At 51.3% G+C, this 17,565-nt stretch overlaps 5 protein-coding genes and 1 non-coding gene across 6 annotated transcripts; 2 read left to right on the top strand and 4 right to left on the bottom strand.

The window, feature by feature from the left end:
• Positions 1-9: 9 nt before the first annotated feature.
• On the top strand, positions 10-3,511 carry SEPMUDRAFT_152106 (uncharacterized protein). The gene is made up of 2 exons (XM_016907245.1): positions 10-654; positions 723-3,511. The coding sequence occupies exons 1-2, from the start codon at positions 449-451 to the stop codon at positions 2,662-2,664; spliced, it is 2,148 nt and encodes a 715-aa protein (XP_016756572.1). The 5' UTR covers positions 10-448; the 3' UTR covers positions 2,665-3,511.
• A 2,629-nt stretch (positions 3,512-6,140) lies between these two features.
• Positions 6,141-6,887, top strand: SEPMUDRAFT_159342 (uncharacterized protein; the record flags this gene model as incomplete). The annotated part of the gene is made up of 1 exon (XM_016907838.1): positions 6,141-6,887. One exon carries the CDS (start codon positions 6,141-6,143, stop codon positions 6,885-6,887), a length of 747 nt encoding a protein of 248 aa, XP_016756571.1.
• Positions 6,888-7,855: 968 nt separating this feature from the next.
• Positions 7,856-7,929, bottom strand: SEPMUDRAFT_t77. The gene has a single exon. It is a non-coding gene; the product is annotated as a tRNA-Val (tRNA).
• A 124-nt stretch (positions 7,930-8,053) lies between these two features.
• SEPMUDRAFT_53611 (uncharacterized protein) lies at positions 8,054-10,732 on the bottom strand (the record flags this gene model as incomplete). The annotated part of the gene is made up of 8 exons (XM_016909266.1): positions 8,054-8,637; positions 8,750-8,869; positions 8,994-9,155; positions 9,227-9,447; positions 9,539-9,702; positions 9,780-10,003; positions 10,063-10,384; positions 10,460-10,732. 8 exons carry the CDS (start codon positions 10,730-10,732, stop codon positions 8,054-8,056), a joined length of 2,070 nt encoding a protein of 689 aa, XP_016756570.1.
• A 2,103-nt stretch (positions 10,733-12,835) lies between these two features.
• On the bottom strand, positions 12,836-14,738 carry SEPMUDRAFT_54021 (Fungal_trans-domain-containing protein; the record flags this gene model as incomplete). The annotated part of the gene is made up of 3 exons (XM_016909284.1): positions 12,836-13,305; positions 13,357-14,576; positions 14,653-14,738. 3 exons carry the CDS (start codon positions 14,736-14,738, stop codon positions 12,836-12,838), a joined length of 1,776 nt encoding a protein of 591 aa, XP_016756569.1.
• Positions 14,739-15,465: 727 nt separating this feature from the next.
• On the bottom strand, positions 15,466-17,085 carry SEPMUDRAFT_152104 (uncharacterized protein). The gene is made up of 2 exons (XM_016907244.1): positions 16,044-17,085; positions 15,466-15,968 (listed from the first exon to the last, which is right to left on the bottom strand). Exons 1-2 carry the CDS (start codon positions 16,897-16,899, stop codon positions 15,877-15,879), a joined length of 948 nt encoding a protein of 315 aa, XP_016756568.1. The 5' UTR covers positions 16,900-17,085; the 3' UTR covers positions 15,466-15,876.
• Positions 17,086-17,565: the final 480 nt, after the last annotated feature.

Genomic DNA, 17,565 nt, shown 5'->3' with positions numbered 1-17,565 from the left:
ACCCCCCCTCCGCCGCCCCGACGACGCCCTCCCGCTCCGACCACAGTCACTCTCTCACTGTACTCACCGTAATATCAATCACCCACCACCACCACCACAAACACGCTCTTTACCGGTTCGCCGGAGCCAGAAACGAATATCCGAAACTCCTGAAACAGCAACAGCAGCGGTCGCATCATCATCATCACCATCCTCATCTCATACTCACCACAAGAGCGACGCGTGAGATTTAACAGACTGACAACTGCCACACGCGCGATACCAATGCTTCAGCAGTCGACGTCACAGTAGGAGCCCTCCTGCCTGTTTGCGAACTCACATCGCACCGCACCGCATCACCCCCCGAGCTCGGTTTCCTCGCCTATCTCGCCATTGCCAGAACAGTGCACCGCACCGCCATTAGGCACCACCGCGGCCGCGCTACCAAGAGAACTGAGGAGCGGTCAATATGCACTCCAATATGGCCCTGAGTGAGGCCTACCGGAAAAAGATCAAACGTGCAGCAGATGGAATCGTGCAGGAGGCTACGAATGTCATGGCGAAGCGGAGCACCACCAGCAGCAGCGCCAAGGCGACGTGTACTGACAAGAACCTGTGCGAAACGCCCGCGAAGCAACAGAATGTGCAGAATATTGCTATTGCCATGGGTGTCATGTGAGTGCGCTTTCCACCTGCGGAGCAGATGGCTATTGTAAACCGACTGATGCTAACCTCCTCGCCAGCGTTCCTTTAGTCATTGCTGCTGTCATCCTCGCCGTCTTGCACCGCAGAATGCGCACGAAGCAGAAGCATGAAGACTTGCATGACCCGCATAAGTCCTTGGATTTTGGCATGGACGGCGTGGAGCCAGCCTATGCGAAATCGAACCGATCCAAGAATTCAAAAAAGCAGCATCCTGAGATGAGCGTGCAGGAGATCAGCGGCCATGGACGGCCAAAGCGAACTCCCGGGCTGTCAATGGACATGAACATTGGCAGTCCCTACATGCTACCACCGGGACTCAACGGCTCCCACGAATCGATACATAGCTTGGCGAGGACGCATGATGAACACGATCCATATCGGCCTGTGACCCTGATGCGACCTTCCACCGATGGCGGGTCCATCCGAACGGGTCGCTTCCAGGGCGACAACGGCTCGCTGTATTCCATGTCCACAGGACATCACTCCACGCTGCAAGACAAAGCGGGGCTGCTCGCTCACGCTCGCCCCATGTCTCAAACCGTGCTGGAGAAGCGAGCAGATTCAATGTCACCGCGAGAGATCACTACCTCTGGGGACTTGCCGCTACCTCGTCAAAAGAACGGCTCGATCAGCCGAAGTAATGTGCCTCCCGCTATCCACAACCCAGGTCCGGACAAGAGCCTCCCCGGAATTCTTGAAAAGGAACTTCAGGTCGCCCCACGCGAGGCTTTGCCTTCTCCTTCGATCGTCATCAACGAGCCTACGGTTCCTGAGCCAGTGGCCAAGCAGCTACCACCACCTCCCCCTAGGATGTCCAGCACCACTGCTTCCACTTCCTTCAACTCCAGAGGCGACTCTATGCTGACTGCTGATCAATCCAGCCGACCAGAGTCCAGCAACTATGGAGACGACGAGCCTGCTGCTCCTGTTTCCAGGGCGCCTCTTCACACCGTGACAGTCACCGATCACGATGCACCGTACGACATCGATCCGATGATGATCTACACGGAGTATGGTAACGAGGATCCGACGCCTGCCAGTGCATTCTCTGAACGCAAACAAAGTCTGGCTGCACCCATCGCAGCTGGTAACAGGCTCTCTGTTATGGGCGTCAGGCCGTTACCACCTGACGTGCCCGAGGACAATCCCGAAGTCCGCGCAAATAGAATTCGCTCGTTCTACAAGGAGTACTTTGATGACAGCAAGCCACACCCTGCGAATGCGCAGTATACCGAGCCTGGCTACGTGTATGATGACAGCTACCTGGACGGTGTAGTGTACGATCCAGCCAGCGGTGGATATTACGCGCAGGAGCAGCACCCAAAGCCATGGGCACAAGGCCCTGCTCGAAGAGCCATGACGCCGCCACCCCGCGCCAGACCGCGCGTGAGCGATAACTCGTCCACCGGCTTCCATTACCACTCGAGACGCCCATCACTGGCATACTCGACCATGTCCGGTGGTGGACCCAGAGGACGACCCATGCCCAAGAAGGTGCTCCCACCTCCGAAAGCACTCAACAGTCTGCCCACACCGCACAAACTCAAAGAGGACGACATGGTCTTCAACTCGATGGACTTTGCGCCGCCAAGCTCGTTCCGTGAGCTGCAGAATGGTCGACGACCAGACTCACCTTTGGGCGTGTCACGACCATACAGTCCGAGCGTGCGTGCTTTCACGCCATTGGCATCATCTTTCGACGCGTTAGACGTGCTACCATCCCCTCACCATCTGAGAAGATCTGGAACATTTACCGCCTTGGACTTTGCACCACCATCCAAGATCCGTGATCCGGCTGGAAATAGCGGAAGTGATGCTGGCAGTATACGCAGCAATCGCTCGGGTATTTCTGCCATGCAGCAACACGCCGTTCGAGATGGCGCCTATCGTGTATCGCGTATACCGAAAGAGATGGTCACCACGAGAGACGACCTCGCCACACAACTCCGTCCCAAGATGGACTTGACAAGCTATGCTTAGAACTCGAGTTTGGAAAGCGACCTTTGCCATTGCCCATAACGAGCGTTACGAACCACCATTGCATTTAGACTCGGCGCGACATCATTGCATCATGACCCTAGCCCTGCGTAGTGCACACAGCTGCCACGGAATCCTTTCTTCACTTTTGCTTGCAACACTATAGATGTCATGCGGACCTGGGGTCTGGGTGGGGTTTGCACATACACAACCAGCGACCCAGTCTTACACGAACGCTGGGACATATTGAATTCTTTTCTTGTCATTCATTTGAAAACTGCATTAGAAGATGGCGGGATGAGGCGCCTTTTTTTTCCTCGGGGCATTTTCTGGGGAGGGAGGCGGCAGTACCTGTCGTACACAACCCACTACCGTGTGCGAAGGTGAGAAGGGAAGCGGGAAGGCGTCGAAACATAGAGAGGATTAATGTTTGAGCGGTATTGACAGGTATTGTTTCCTGATATATGGGAGGATCAGGAGCGCTGGAGGAAGAGAATACGGGGGAAGTGGATGGGGAAGTGTACATATCGGCCCCCCGAGGCTTGCCATGGGGCAGTCTGGGAAAGTCCACACGAAAATGAAAGTAACAATTCAACGCGTTCCTCTTTCAGCGAAGCTTATATCGTACCTCCCTTCTATCGATAGCATGGTCCTGATCCTGCAGCATGCCGAGGAGTTGCATCACAGAAGGAGAAGGAGGAGGAGGAGGAGGAGAAGAGAAGGAAAAAGCTCAGTTCGTGGAATGAAACGACCTCAGTAAGTTCAGTTTCTACCTAGGTACCTAAATTTGACATTACTGTCAAAATTGGGTACGCCATAGAGAGGCCGAGGCAGCCTGAGGCAAGGAACTGACTCCTCTCTTAGACAGACAGGCAAGTAGGCAAATAGACACTCTCGATTCAGCTCTCTCTCTCTCTCTCTCTCTCTCTCTCTCTCTCTCTCTCTCTCTCTCTCTCTCTCTCTCTCTCTCTCTCTCTCTCTCTCTCTCTCTCTCTGCTCGACTCGACTTAGCTCGACTCAAGTAGATTCCCTTCGATCAAAAACATGTCTGCTACCTCCTACCTTAAAACTATACCTGAGGTAGTCTGTCGCAGAGAGAGTCTGGTCTGTCTGTCTAGTACAACTAGACCCCCCCTCTTTTTTGATAAAGACGAAGATGGAGACGGAGGGTTTCATATTGTTGTGGAAATTTTACCTAATGTTGAATCTATAAGTCAAGGAGCTAGGAGCTAGGAGGGAGAGTAAGGTAGGAGGTAGTGCTAGTTACATACCTTAGTCTGGTTGGTTTTATGAGGGAAGGGAGGAGGTAAGGTACCGTAGGTACATACCTAACCTACTAGTAGTAAGTAACTTGTTGGAGCTAGGAGGTAGTTGGCTGGCTAAGGAGGAGTAGGATGGAGGATGGAGGATGGAGTGCTAGGCTAGGAGGGGGTTGCTTTCCTTTTCTTTCTTTTGTTTTTGCTTTGTTGGTGATAGGGAATAGGGAATAGGGGGTATATTGAAGGAAATGAAGAGGAGGAGTTTGAGTAATGGGAAACAATTGAATAGACTTGGTTCATCATTCAAAAAAGACCATATAGTCTTTAGAACGTTTGAAAGGATTCTTTTTCTTTCTTCCTTCTCCCCACCTTATCATCGATATTATAGCGCAAATCTCAGGGGTAGGGTAAGGAGAAACAGATATGTCCCAACAGTCTACAATCTCGCTTCCCTCTCTGAATCTTCCGCCTCTCTCTCTCTTCCTCTCTTCCTCTCCCTCTTCCCCCTTGTCCCTCTCTCTAGAGAACTCTCCGGCGAAAGACTGCAGTCAAAACTGACTTCATCGTGCCGCTCCGTCGGGGACCGCGGAATCCGCAATAGTCCCCGACGGAAGTGGAGATGGGCACAGGAGAGCAGGAGCGGTCGTACAGTAGGGTAGAGTGAGTGGGTCAGGTTAGACTCACTATGGTCTCTAGGTTATATCTCTCTGAAGAATGATCGAAAATCCTAGCCTGGAAAAGAAAGGAAGTGCGTTTTATTGTGGAGGCCTGAGAAAGAAAAAGAAGAAAGGAGAAAGAAGAAGAAAAAAAATGACTAATCGTGCGTATGCAGAATGATGAAAGTGGATGCTTTTTCTTTAATCCGTCGTTATACCCACATTTGTTGGTATAATATAGTATAAGTCCGTTACTCCTACCTCTACTACCTTACGTACGTCGTTGTATAGCCTACTACCTAGCTAGACTTCTGCCAAACTCGTTTTCTTGAAGGGAGAAACAATTATTATAATCTTCTCTCGAATTGTACAACTAGGTAACTAAACACCCAGCCAACCCTCTCAACCCTTTCTATCCTTTTTCTCTCCCTCCAAACTTCCTTCCTCCTTTCCCTTCCATCGTATACCCAGCCAGCCCTATCCCGAGAAGAAGCCTTCTCCTACCTCAACACCTTACGCACCCATAGGTAAGGTACCCTACCGTAAGTTAGGTTACCTTTAGGTACAATATAACCAACTATACGCTCGGTACCCGCAAAAAAAAAAATAAATCAAGTCTACGCCGAACATCACAACGGTGCAGTCACCGATTCCGGATAAAATCACCCGCGCCCCCCCTCCCCTCCCTATTACCATTGCATGCCATGGCATGGCATGCATACTGTTGTGACCTCGCCTTTTTTATTTCTTGCTTTTCTTGGACTAGTCATGCTGACCGGGCCGGGCCCTAATGAATTAGGTTCAAAAATGGGTAAGGTGGTGGAAGAGACAGGGAGCTAGAGAGAGAGAGAGAGAGAGGTGATGTTGTAAGAACAGTTGGTCTGGATGATAGTGGCTTGGGAGGAGGAGGAGGAGGATGATGATGACGACGATGTTGATGATGTTTTTTTACAATAGACTACGGTGCCTGGTTCTGGAATACGTGAACGAGGGAGATACAGGTAAACACGGTAAAACCATACCTATACGAATTTCGACATCATCAAATAATCTTATCCCTTCGCAAAGCACCGCCCGCCTCAAAATTCAAAAAAATTAATTCTTTTATTTTCCTTTTTCTTTTGCTATTCTAACATTCTGTTTACGATGTTTCTAAAGCAACCCACCCACACACCTTGATTAGACCGCCTTCTAGGTTTGCCAGCATTACCACCAAACAAAAGATACCCCGCAAGGTTGCCTAGGAATTCTGAATCCGGCAAATGGCCGGCTTCAACGAGTGGGAAATACATGGCTTGCGCATTCCTCGATAGCAAAAAAGCGAAAATAAAAGGGAGCGGGGGAAAAAGGGCTCTCTATTTCCATCGATCTAGAGAGTTGTCCGGACGAGGTAAGGATTCGGGGGCGAGGGGAGACCGATGAAGAGCCAGCCCGTGGCTGTTCCTCACGCTGAGTCCTTAAAGGAGATCATGGCACCCTACATACATGTATCCTCCACCACACATGGGTCCTCGCATGCAAGTTGGATAAGCAGAGTCCAGATACAGCAGCAGCAGCAACTAATATGGACTGCATCAAGCTTTTGGATATGGATTCGACGGATTTGTTCGCCGCCAACAATCCTTCGTACTGTGCTCTCGAAAGTACAGATTTCGGCCTGGAATTCGAGCCCCTCATCTCTCACAGTGATTATGATTCCGAGCTCGTCGAGAACACGATACGGCCTTGGCAGCTCGACACACAGTACAACCTCTTCTGCGATACCTACGAGGACAGCCCTCAGACCGTATCGTCCATCACCTCCATGGTATCATCCCCTGTCAACGCCATAGAGGACTCGATGGGTCTTCCCGCAATATCCAACCCGCTCGACTCCCCAGACCATTCCAAGACGAAGCGCCGAAGAGGGAGACCCCGTAAGTCCTCCCTCCTGATATCATCCACCACGATGGAATCTCAAGCTTTCGCACCGCCGGTTGTCAAGTTACCTCCTTCTCAACATTCCCTCTTTGTAGGAAGCGCACCATGTGAACGGCCCTCCACGCAGCCACCACACCAGGTCCCGCACACAATGGTCGAGAAACGATATCGCGATCGATTGGGGAATTCGGTGGCCGAGTTACGAGCTGCCATTCCTACCTTGCGTGCTCCGGGTATACCTGCTGCGGTGGCAGATGAGCAGCTTTCGAGAAGTCCTCTAACGCGTGGCTTGAAGTCGACGCATAAGAGGAACAAAGCGATGATTTATGCTAAAGCCGTCGAGTATATCAAGCACCTGGAAGCAAAGGTCGAGGAACATGAAGAGATTTGACTTCAAGGTCAGAGAAAAGCGTTCGTCAAGAACTGACGAGAAGACCTTCGTCAGTTTTGGGAGTGATGGGTCGGCAGTGCCTAGTGTCGACGGTTCTTTTCGGCGGTTTGTATGACGACGGGCAGGTGTGGTGAGGCTCAGATGGATGATTTTACGCAGTAAACACAGCGAAAGGAGTTCGGGAGGTCTCTGTTATTGCAAGCACACGAGAAAAAAGCACGAGAGTAGAGCTTTCCCCCACCCAGACGGCCTTCTTCGCTAGCATACACACGAGCAAGAGGAGTACCAGTTGCGCGCGGTGCTATATAGCGTTTCGACAATGGTCTTCTTCAACTTGAGAGTGTGGATACCGTTGCACTCGAAAGCGGTTCGAGATTTTATAGAAGTGGTATAGTCCATCGGTACCTATGCTTGAAATTCTCGCGTATTGTCGAATCTGTCGATACCTACCTAGTCATTAAGACCTGGTCCTTGAGCAGTCTTCAACAGTGAAGGTTATATTGTGGCTTGCTCATCGTCATGTTCCCGTCGTCGCAGTGAGCTTGTGCCGCTGGACTTCCATCTCGAAATCCTCGGAGCGTCGTCGCCCCTGCTTTGATAGCATGTCAGATATCTCTTAATGCATCAATGCTGGCCAGCACAGCAACAAAACCCGAAGCAACTCCGTCCTCAAATCTGAGACATATCCAGACAGCTGATAAGACGATATTCACGCAAATCGATCACATGGAGGAGGATGGGAAAGAGTGGGCGGTGAAGTAGAAAGAAAAGAAAGAAGGACGAGCTCGATTGGTCAGAGAGCTTGGCATTCCCCCTCCCCACGCGCAAAAAAAAAACACAGGGCCAAAACAGGCATGCAACGGCATAAAAAGGCATGAGGCAGAGCCAGGAAATGGTAAAAAGGTAAAAGTTCAAGCGCAGAGTTGAATGAACAACTGGATCAACGGAACTGAAGTTATACAGATCGTTACTTTCGTCGAGGTTTGAACTCGAGACCTTCAGTGTGTTAGACTGACGTGATAACCAACTACACCACGAAAGCTGCTTGCTTGATGGTAACCTTAAATTGTCTATCATTTATGTAGGTGTACAATGCTATATACAAAAAAACCCAGCCACAAGTCCACCCCTACCTACCTAACTAGATCACCCTCCTCCCCTGGGCTTCAAATCGGCGACCACATCGAAGGTCTTCTCCCCTGTTCCTGTTCCAGCACACTCCTCTTCTTCAACCCCGGAAACATTTCCTGCGCGGCATTCAATCCCGTCGGCAAAACCTCCTCCAACGTCACTCTACCCTGCTTAATTTTCCTCTCTTTCACCTTCTCCTGCTTCTCCTTCTTAAATTCCATGGTCTCGTCATTCCTCAACTCAACCACATAACTCGGATTATCCGGTCCAGGAGTATCTCCGGGTCTTTCAATGCCCACACGCCGTAAAGCCTCCAAGAGCTCGCAGAGGAATTTGTTGCGTCGGTGGAGTCGGACTTTGTCACTGGCCCAGTTGCTTTTGTGGCGGATTTCGATGCGGAGTTCGAGGCTGCGCAGGTCTTGGATGGTTTGGAGTTCAATGTCGAAGTCGGGGAGGAAGTCGTGGCTGTTTTCTGGGGCGGTGACGAAGTGTTCCATTTCCTGGCGGAGGGTGAGGATGTCTTCCATGCTGGTTAGGTAGGAGACGCAGAGGGAGATGCGTTCCTTCATGGCTTTGCTGCGGGTGATGTTTTCGATCCAGAATTTGTTGGCGACGTTGTCTGTTAGAAAAAGAACCCCGAGGACGTTAGTTGATGCGAGGCCGCTTTCTTTTTGGTTTCCCCTTTCTGTGGGATGTGATGAGAAAAGGAGAGAGAGAGAAAGAAATCTTACGAGGGATTTGGACGATCGCTTCGTTGTCCACACGATTGAAGATGGTGTACATCAAACTGATATGCTTGACGACGAGTTCCGACTCTTCCATTTGGGGATTCGTGATATTGATCCGATCACCTGTCGAGCACAGAGTGTGAGTGAGTGAGCATGGAATTTTTGTTTTCTCACTACCTGTTCCCAACATGCCACGCGTGATGTGTGCACAATGGGGGAGTGTGAAAGGGTGGAATCGCTTACTCACCCACATCGTAAGGATGTTTCACAAACAAAAATATACAACACGCAATGAATTCCGTCACGGTGCCGCCAATCATAAACGACAGACCGCTGACTGACGCCCAGAGTTGGAGACTTTTCGTCACGAGAGTCTTGCTGAAGAAGATGGCGTATATGAATCCGCTTGCTATCCCTTGTGTCAGTGACCTAAGACGCACTACCAGTATAATTAGGTACATAGACAGGGCGAGGCCTCACCAATGATGACGATAATGGTCATAATCCTATCGAGTACTGCAATAGCGGAAGAAATGTCCTGGATACTACTTGCACGATCTTTGCGTTCTCTACCGCAGCCGACGATGAGCATGGTCATTTCGTCAATACTGACATCTCCATTGCCGTCTCGGTCAAGTATGTTGAATATCTCTTCGCTATCAGCTTCTCTTCCTGGTCCAAGGACTTCGAGGACGTCTTGTCTTCCAGTGGGGAGGGGGGAAACAAAGCGACTTGTTAGTGAGACTTCTTCTTCTTCTTCTTCTTCATGCAGGTCCGCTCAAGAAGGCTCACTTGTATATGGCTTCCTGTCCCACCGAGCAAAGAGACGAAAAAAGCCTCCTCGCCAACGCCTTCGACGCCCTCTCCGTCTCCAGAGCCTTGGATACGATAGAGTGAGCGTTGGAGGTATTGGAAATGTGACGGCCTGTCACATCGCTCGCGATAGTACCGATCGCCTACACAACAGATCATGTACACCATGGTCAGCAAGTAGACTTGAGGTAGTTGGGGCTGATCCAGGTATGTTGCGTACCGCAGTGACCTTGTCTCTGGCTCTGTGGACGCCACCCAGAACCTTGCTCCCAAGACTAATGCCATTAGTCTCCATCTTGGCTCGCAGATCGATAAAGGTCTCTCTGTGAATTTCGATGTCTTCGCGTGCAAATTCTCTGCCAAACTCGGGGAAGAGTGTACGCGAGGCATCGTAGAGAAGATCAAGAAGACGAATCAATCTCTTGCTCTCTCGAATCTTGTGGGCTAAAGGCACGAGACTTAGTCCAATATCGCCATAGTGGGTGAGCTCCCGTGTGACGCACCGTATTGTTTCTGATAATACGCAATCGAGATCAGCTGAATGATGGTTTTCTCAACTACGAAAATGGCTGCTGCAATGATGCTAGCCTGGCAGATGTGCTTGAGTACCCTGACCCACTGGCCTTTCTTCTGGTGGTGATAGTCTTCTTTGTCGAACACGAAAATGACATCGGTCGCCGCAAAAGCGATGATACACCAGAGGAGAATCGACGTGGGGATTTCCAGTGTCTGAAGCACCAGCGAGTACTTTCGTATCCCGCTGCTGAGGAGCCCACACGCTGCCTGAAAGACAAAAGGCATCGCCTTAGAAGTAATTCTGCATGCCTGGTCGTTACAGTATCTCGATCAGCACATGTTGCAAGAACATTCAATACACATGGTAGAGCGAGGATCTGTTACCCAAAAAGTAAGCCATATGATCTCGATCCAGATGAACAGTCCGAGCAGACGAATGCCATCGGCTCTGTAAGGAGCATTGGCTGTCACTATCATTGGTACAGCCAGAAGCATGGACACCGGCAGGATGTAGAGCGCGTATCTCGCAATGACAGATGCCGAATGTACTCTGTGGAGATATTGACCAATCTTTGAGGGTGTGTTGTCGTCCCCATCGTACGCTAATGCCTCTGTTTGATCAACGTCGAGATTCCTCGTCGTCGTTCGACGTCCCATAAGACGAAGCGGAGCTTCTTGACCCGCTGATTTTGCGAATGCTGATGCTGTCGAAGCTCTTCTCGGGTAATCTGCACATGGTGTAATAGTAGAAGTAGTAGTAGGGCTCGTTGGGCTGCTCTTCGGGCTGCCGAGAGGCGATCCAGTTGCCATGGTGCTGCTGTTACTTGCAGGACTCGGTAAGACAGACGAGCTGGGAGTGGAAAGCACTCTTATAGGAGCGTAGCTGCATAGACACACAACGGAGTCGTGATAGCTATCATGTCATGTTCCGGATAATGCAGTAAATGACACTAAGACTACCTGGCAAAACGAACTATAGTGTCGAAAGGATATGGCATTGCCCTTGCGTTCTCAACGCATACTGTATGTGATATGTGGGTGAAGTCACAGGTTCCATTGTAGACTGTTGGGATAAGCTCACCTATGGCATTGACCTCGAACGACATTGCCATTGAATGTGGAGTCTCTCTGGGATGGCTGGCCGTGGTTGGGGGTGACATTCATGAAGATCTATCGATCTCTCATCATATGTCTATCCAACGTCGATCCGTTCGGCTCCTGATGTCGACTTCCCAGCCGGCTATCTCAAAGTGAAGTACAGCTTGGGGTCCTGGATACAGCCACTGTAACAGGAGGTGTCGTCCATGAGGGAATGCGTCATCCAACTTCTCATCGGCTTCGAGAAGCCGGTATCCCGGCAGGCTATCCAACTCTGATATGATCCGCTCAGGATGTCGACTTCCAAGCCGGCTACCTTAAAGCGAAGCTTAGTGGTGCTAGGCTGCTAGCCGGAATGGTCCTGGTCTGAGAGCAGTATACCGTAGGAGGTATCTCGGCACGCTGCCACGAGATCGCCATGTGAAGAGTATAAAAGAATACGGTAAGTGCCAGGAGGTAGAATGATTTGCCGATATAAGATGCCGAACTTTGTTTTCCGTTCCTTGCTCGTTTTTCCTGATACCCGACGGTACCTTACCTATGCTTATATCTGTGCTCTCGTGAGCCATGCGCCAGGGCTCCTGGGTAGCAGAAGAAGCGGAACACCCAAAGTGATCGCCACATTCCTGAGTCATCAAGTTATTACCGCACCCTTCCGCTGTAATCCCACCCCCTGAAAAACAACGCGCCTCCCTCGCCGTCTCCCTCGGAAGGCTTCCGCTTTTTCGCTTTTTCTTCGTAGGTAGTATGTAGAAAGCAAATACCTCGGGGGCACCGACTAGATTGCCCCCCCCCCCCTGTTGTGATCCCTGGATAACAGGAGGCCAAGGCCGGGTCAGGCCGAGGGATAAGAGATATATCAACACTATCAAAGTGACAGATGTGATGGATTCATATAGGGCGATATCGGGCATGAGTAGTGCTATAGAGCTACCTTAATAGTGCTATAGAGCTATCAATCTCTGCTATAGGGCTATCAATCTCTACTATTAGAGATAGGCAGAGAACTATTATAATAGCATTGACAGCATAATAGTATTGACAGCATAAATAGATGCAGACACTGCCTTCTCAAGGCAGTAGTCAAACAGATTGTACACACTCAATCACACTCTTTTGGTCCATAGCTTCCAAATTACAACACCCCCAACCCCCCAAGGGGGGCTAAGAATCGAGAGGGGTATCCTTCAGGGTGCAATGTGAAGTAAAGCTGCTACCTCCTACGTCCTAGGTGAGGCTGGCCGCTGGAAGGTATTGGTAATATCGTAGGGTACGATAATAACTTAATGACTCAGGAATGGGGTCTGCGACTAGACATTTTGGGGTCTGCCCTTAGCCCTGGCGTGAGCCATGGCGCTTCCATTGCACAAGACAGCCGGCCTATACTCGGCACGTGCCATAGCCATATCTAGAGGGGCAGCGAGGTGAATATGGTGACTATAGCCCGTCAGATGCGGTGAAGGGTGTGCAATAGTTGCAGCCAATTGGGGCTGTGACTTGTGAAATCAATGTCAGCCAGTCAGGGCTGTGAAGTAGAGATAGTAGTGGCGGTCAGTCAGAGGCTTGTGGTTTTGCCCATCAGAGCGTAAGTCGAAAAGTCCATAGGCCATAGCGATATCAGAGGGGATCAGAAACCCAATCCTCCGAGACATTCTGCACATTTCATAGTGTATTGAGCTCAGCGCCAAAGTCGCGACAGAACGCCTGCTTGGGGTCGATACTTCCACTTCCTGCACTGTGCGGTCGTCCACCTGCACTAACATTGGCCAGAGCGCTCATTCGAGCAGCGGCAAGTTTGGTTGTGTCAAAAGACATACTTTGCATATCTAGCAGTCGGCGGTATCTCGTAATTTCAGATGACCAGTACTCGATATCTTCGTCCGTGATCGATGAAAGCAACATGGAAAACATGAAGCCGCCAGCGAGCGCGAAATTGATGCGTGAGATAGGTGACCACCAAAACGCTCGCAGTCGAGTCACTTGCAGGTTCTCGAGCAGTTTGGATATTGCGAGCATGACTTGTTTTGATTGATGCCGGATTTGTATACAGAGTGGCTCGGCTGGTGATACGCATCGCAGGAGTGCTCGATACAAGACAATCTCCACAGTATAGAATGCAAGAAAGACTGTGCCTGAATGGAGTAAGTATTTGGATGCGAGGAGGAAAAGGTGAATGGGCTCACCAGTAGGGTCGAGAAAAAGGTCGACAATACGTTCCAATGGCGACAGATATCTCGTGTGATATTCGAGAAGTTGCCGTTCAAAAAAAGCCTTGATGCTGCTCGCTTCAGACGGCGTTGCGCGAGTCATCTGCTCAGCGGCTTTGAGCGTGTAGAAAGTAGACAAGATCGCAGCCAGAATCTGCGTGAGAGCTGCCATGGCAACAAACATGTGAGAACTCGTCTTGGGCAGGGCATCTTTGCTCACAGTGGCAGAAGGGATGTCTGCAAGCGTTACCAATGGCACGTTGCAGGCGTCCTCGCTGATGAATGATGGGCGACCAAGCCCCAGCGCTGCCCACTTGTCGGAGATGTAGAGAGCCCACCAGATCCTCTTGCGTCGACTCCGGTCGCTGGCAGAGAGATCCCAGTGCGTAGGGTCGACATTCAAACCTGCGTCGTGACACATGCCTACCAAAGCACCAATCTCCGCATCAAGACCAGGAGTAGTCGGTGCGCGGTGAATCTGAGTATGTCTATGTAAGAACAAAAGACTAGCTTCCACGGTATCCAATCGCGGTGCACGAGCTTCGATCGGGAGTGCCTGGAACACGAAGGAGTTAATCGGAACATAAGACAGGTCTGCAGCCGCCGAGCAGAAGGGCTGCGCGAGACTATACATGGTGCCGAGGAGAGGCAAATCGATTTTGTTTCCCTTGGTGAAGCGTGCGGGATCGAGCAGTGGAAATGAAGTGTGAATCACCTCGAAGTAGCTCGATAACAGCTCATGATGTAATGGATATGCTGCATCGAGCAGGGAGCTGGGCGGATAGTAGGGAGGTCTGGCATCCAGATGGCTGTCTGGCACGACAGTGAATAACGATGGAGTCGTGCCGTCGCTTCGTAACCTCAAGCAACCCCAGTCTCCATTCTTGTAGTAGTTGGATTTGTTGAAGTTCGCATGCCTCAAGACAAGAGGGTCTTGGTCGCCAGATAGGCCAACGTATTGGGAGATCCATTCGCTACGAGTCCGTTCCGGATTCTCTACAGATGGCGAGGCTGACGTCTGCGGTAACATTGCACCGGGTGTAGTCACTTCGCTTTCACTGGAGGTAGGCATCGACGCCGCTGGTCGACGTCTTCTTGGCGTAGGCCCTTGGTCATATCGGCAGATCTGCGATTGCATTCGACATAGAGAGCAGGCATCGTCGCCAGATTCACGAATACAGCAGACTTTGCGGCGCCTGCCTTTTGACCGATTGTCAACAAGAGGTTGCAGGTTTTTTTTTCTCGAAGACGAGCACACTGTCAGTAATGAACTTACAAGCATCGCAAGGCCTCTCCTTTCGACTCTTATACTTCCGACCCTGGACCGGGGAACGTGGACTGCGCTGTTGCTTCTCCATCAGCAGCCATCAGCCGACCCAGACGGGGTCCATTGCCTGGTTGGCGTTGTGCAGGTGAACAATTGGCATGTGAGAAGAAGTCATCGAGTTGCCCGTCGCTGGCCGCAGGTACTGCTGGACCCGTAGTTCTAGTAGATGCGATAAGGTGAAAAGGACGAGATAAGAACTGCCGTGGGCATAGATTGATTGGCAGAGCAACAGGAGAAGAATGTCTGATAAGCAATGCATATATCACTAGCAGCTGCAAGCCTCTTACTCGTCCTTGTCCGATGCTAGCTGGTGATGGCCTGCTGTCGTTGATCTTGCAGGGTTGGACGAAGTGGCCATGACGGTCAGATATTGCAGATGCATCTTCAGGAAGAGAGACCGCAAGAATAGTAGGAAAAGAAGGCACACGATGTAGCGGGCGAGTCTCGATACTGGCTCGAATTGTGGCTGGCAGCAATATACATGAGGTGTATTTGCAGAGGAGTATGATGATGCTTGGATAACGGAGAGATCATATGTGCAATTTAAGCAACGTGGCCAAGACTCCAGAGGTTTCATATATGCCTACCGGACGGCAAGGTACGGTAGTCACTGCAATAACCTATACCACACATGTGCTTGCCAGACGCAGAGTACCACTCAGCAAACGCTACCCCTACTACAGTAGGTAACTACAAATCGTTCCAAACATTGAAGTCGCTACAACAGATGAGCAGGCCGAAAGACAGAACGAGTTCGGGGTAGAATAAGTTAGCTCATTATCATGTTACATAAGTATGTCCTGTTAGTACCGTCCAATTAGGTGTCATGATATCCTACAAGACACGAAAAGCACCCAAGCCATTCGAGCTCATCGCGTTCTGAGTCTCGCGCGCCTGGGACATGTTCTCGTCCCCCACACCGGAGGATGGGGGACGAGCTATCCAGACCTCACCAACTGAATCCTGCGCCTCTCGCACCGATATGGTGATGAGGATCACCCTCCTTCTCCAGGCTTCCAGGCACCTACATTTGCTGCCGGCATACCTTGTTCATTCCTCTCCCTCCTACTCCAAGTCGACAGCGCACTCATCCTGGCCGCCTCCTGTGACCCCCGCCGCGGAGACCTAGATCTCCTTGAATATGCAGCCTGAGGGTCACGTCCGCTTTCCTACCTCAAACGATAGCGCTCATGCATGCCGTCCGGAGGAACGTCTGCAACACCATTGGGAAGTCCACTTGTACTGTCTCGACCTCGACTTCCTGTCGATCCTAGTGTCAGAAGAGAGTCCTTGCATACTGAACATGGTGAGGGCAAGAAACTCAATGTTAACTTACCTGCAAAGCTCCTCTCCTGCTCCTCGAAAGACCTCCCCTCTTCTCCACCAGGCGCGCGTGGCCCGACCATCCAGTCTTCCATAGCCAACCATTTACTCCACTGCTTCTCGGCAGCTGCCAATTCTTGCGCCGTCGCCTCGTCCAAAGGTTTCATAAAAGGCACCGTCTCATCCTCCCCATAGCCTGAGCCCACATCATACTGTTTCTTGCAACTTCTCCAGCCACCATGTTTTGCAGCGAAGAGATAGTTCCTCCTTTCACATTCCACGTGAGGTAGGATGCCGCGTTGATAATCGTCGCCAAAGAAACCATGCAGAATTGCGGCCTTGTCGAAGCCCGTCACGACGAGGCGACGAATGTAAGGGACGGGCGAGACGTGGAGTTGCGTTGCATTGCTATGATTGCTGCTACCACCACCACCGCCGCCAGCGTGGTCGCGTGATTGTTCGCGTGAGCGGGGACTGTTGACATTACTGCCGCCACGGGAGTAGGCATTGAAACTGAATGTGTGTTGGTTTGAAGCACCATGCGCTGGCGGGGTGGACGAGGTGACGGGCGTGGCGAGCCATTGGAACGGAAGGCGGATATTGATGAGAGCGCAGACTGCTTGCGTGCCCGGCTCGAATTGCGCATGATCGAGAAAGTAGCGCTGGCAGGACAGGAAGGCAGGATGCCAGTCGAGGATGTCGAAGCTGGGATCTGACACGCCGACGTGAGAGGGAGGATTGTCCATGGCCGAGTCTATAGGACGAGCGGCGGCAGAGGGAGCAGAGCCATGGAGGTAAGGCCCTTGTTGGTTGTAGGAGGGAAGGTGATGGTAGCTGCCATAGGTGGCGTGAGGTGGGTTCGAGCCCATGCCGGTTTGTCTGTACTGCACTGTACTTCTCCTTCTATTCCCTGCCGTACCGTCGTCTCAGATTCACTTCGTTCTAGGGTCCGGTGCTTGCGTGGAAGCTAGGGCGGGCGCAGGTGAGGCGGAAGGCGTTGGGCTAATTGGGCGGTGAAGTCATGCAAGCGAGCTGGAGGCGTCTCTGCATGCAGTGAGGATTGTAGGAGGTTGTGCAGAGACGGAAGAGAGACTCGTTCGGGCGGCACAGCTGATGTGGTCGGGGGAGAGAAGGTTACCTTACCTACCTTATCGTGGCCATCATTTATTCGAGACCACAATTTGGTCCTTGGACATGGCAACAAGCACTCATCCGTCTATCTCCGCCACGCCCGCCGCCGTCTCGCCCTTTTCAATGGGGGCCATGTGCGAGTGTGGGGGTGGGGGTGGTGAGGTGAGAGGAGAGGAGGGATGGGAAACCACTTTGAACAAAGGAAAGGGTCCTTGGATTCCTCCCACCGAGCCTCGGTCCCCGTTGGGAGGGTAGACTAAGCGGAGCGGAGCGGAAGTATCGTGTCGGTAGTTCTATAGATACACAGCCTGTCGATAATACCACGATGGGCTTCGTGAGAGCACTGTCCAATATCGCGCGGGAGCAAGTGCCCGCGACATACATGTATCTCACAGACTCACACA

This window comes from Sphaerulina musiva (genome assembly GCF_000320565.1).
Source record: "Sphaerulina musiva SO2202 unplaced genomic scaffold SEPMUscaffold_12, whole genome shotgun sequence".
In the NCBI taxonomy this organism is placed as follows: domain Eukaryota; kingdom Fungi; phylum Ascomycota; class Dothideomycetes; order Mycosphaerellales; family Mycosphaerellaceae; genus Sphaerulina; species Sphaerulina musiva.
This window is presented reverse-complemented; position numbering and strand designations above follow the sequence as displayed.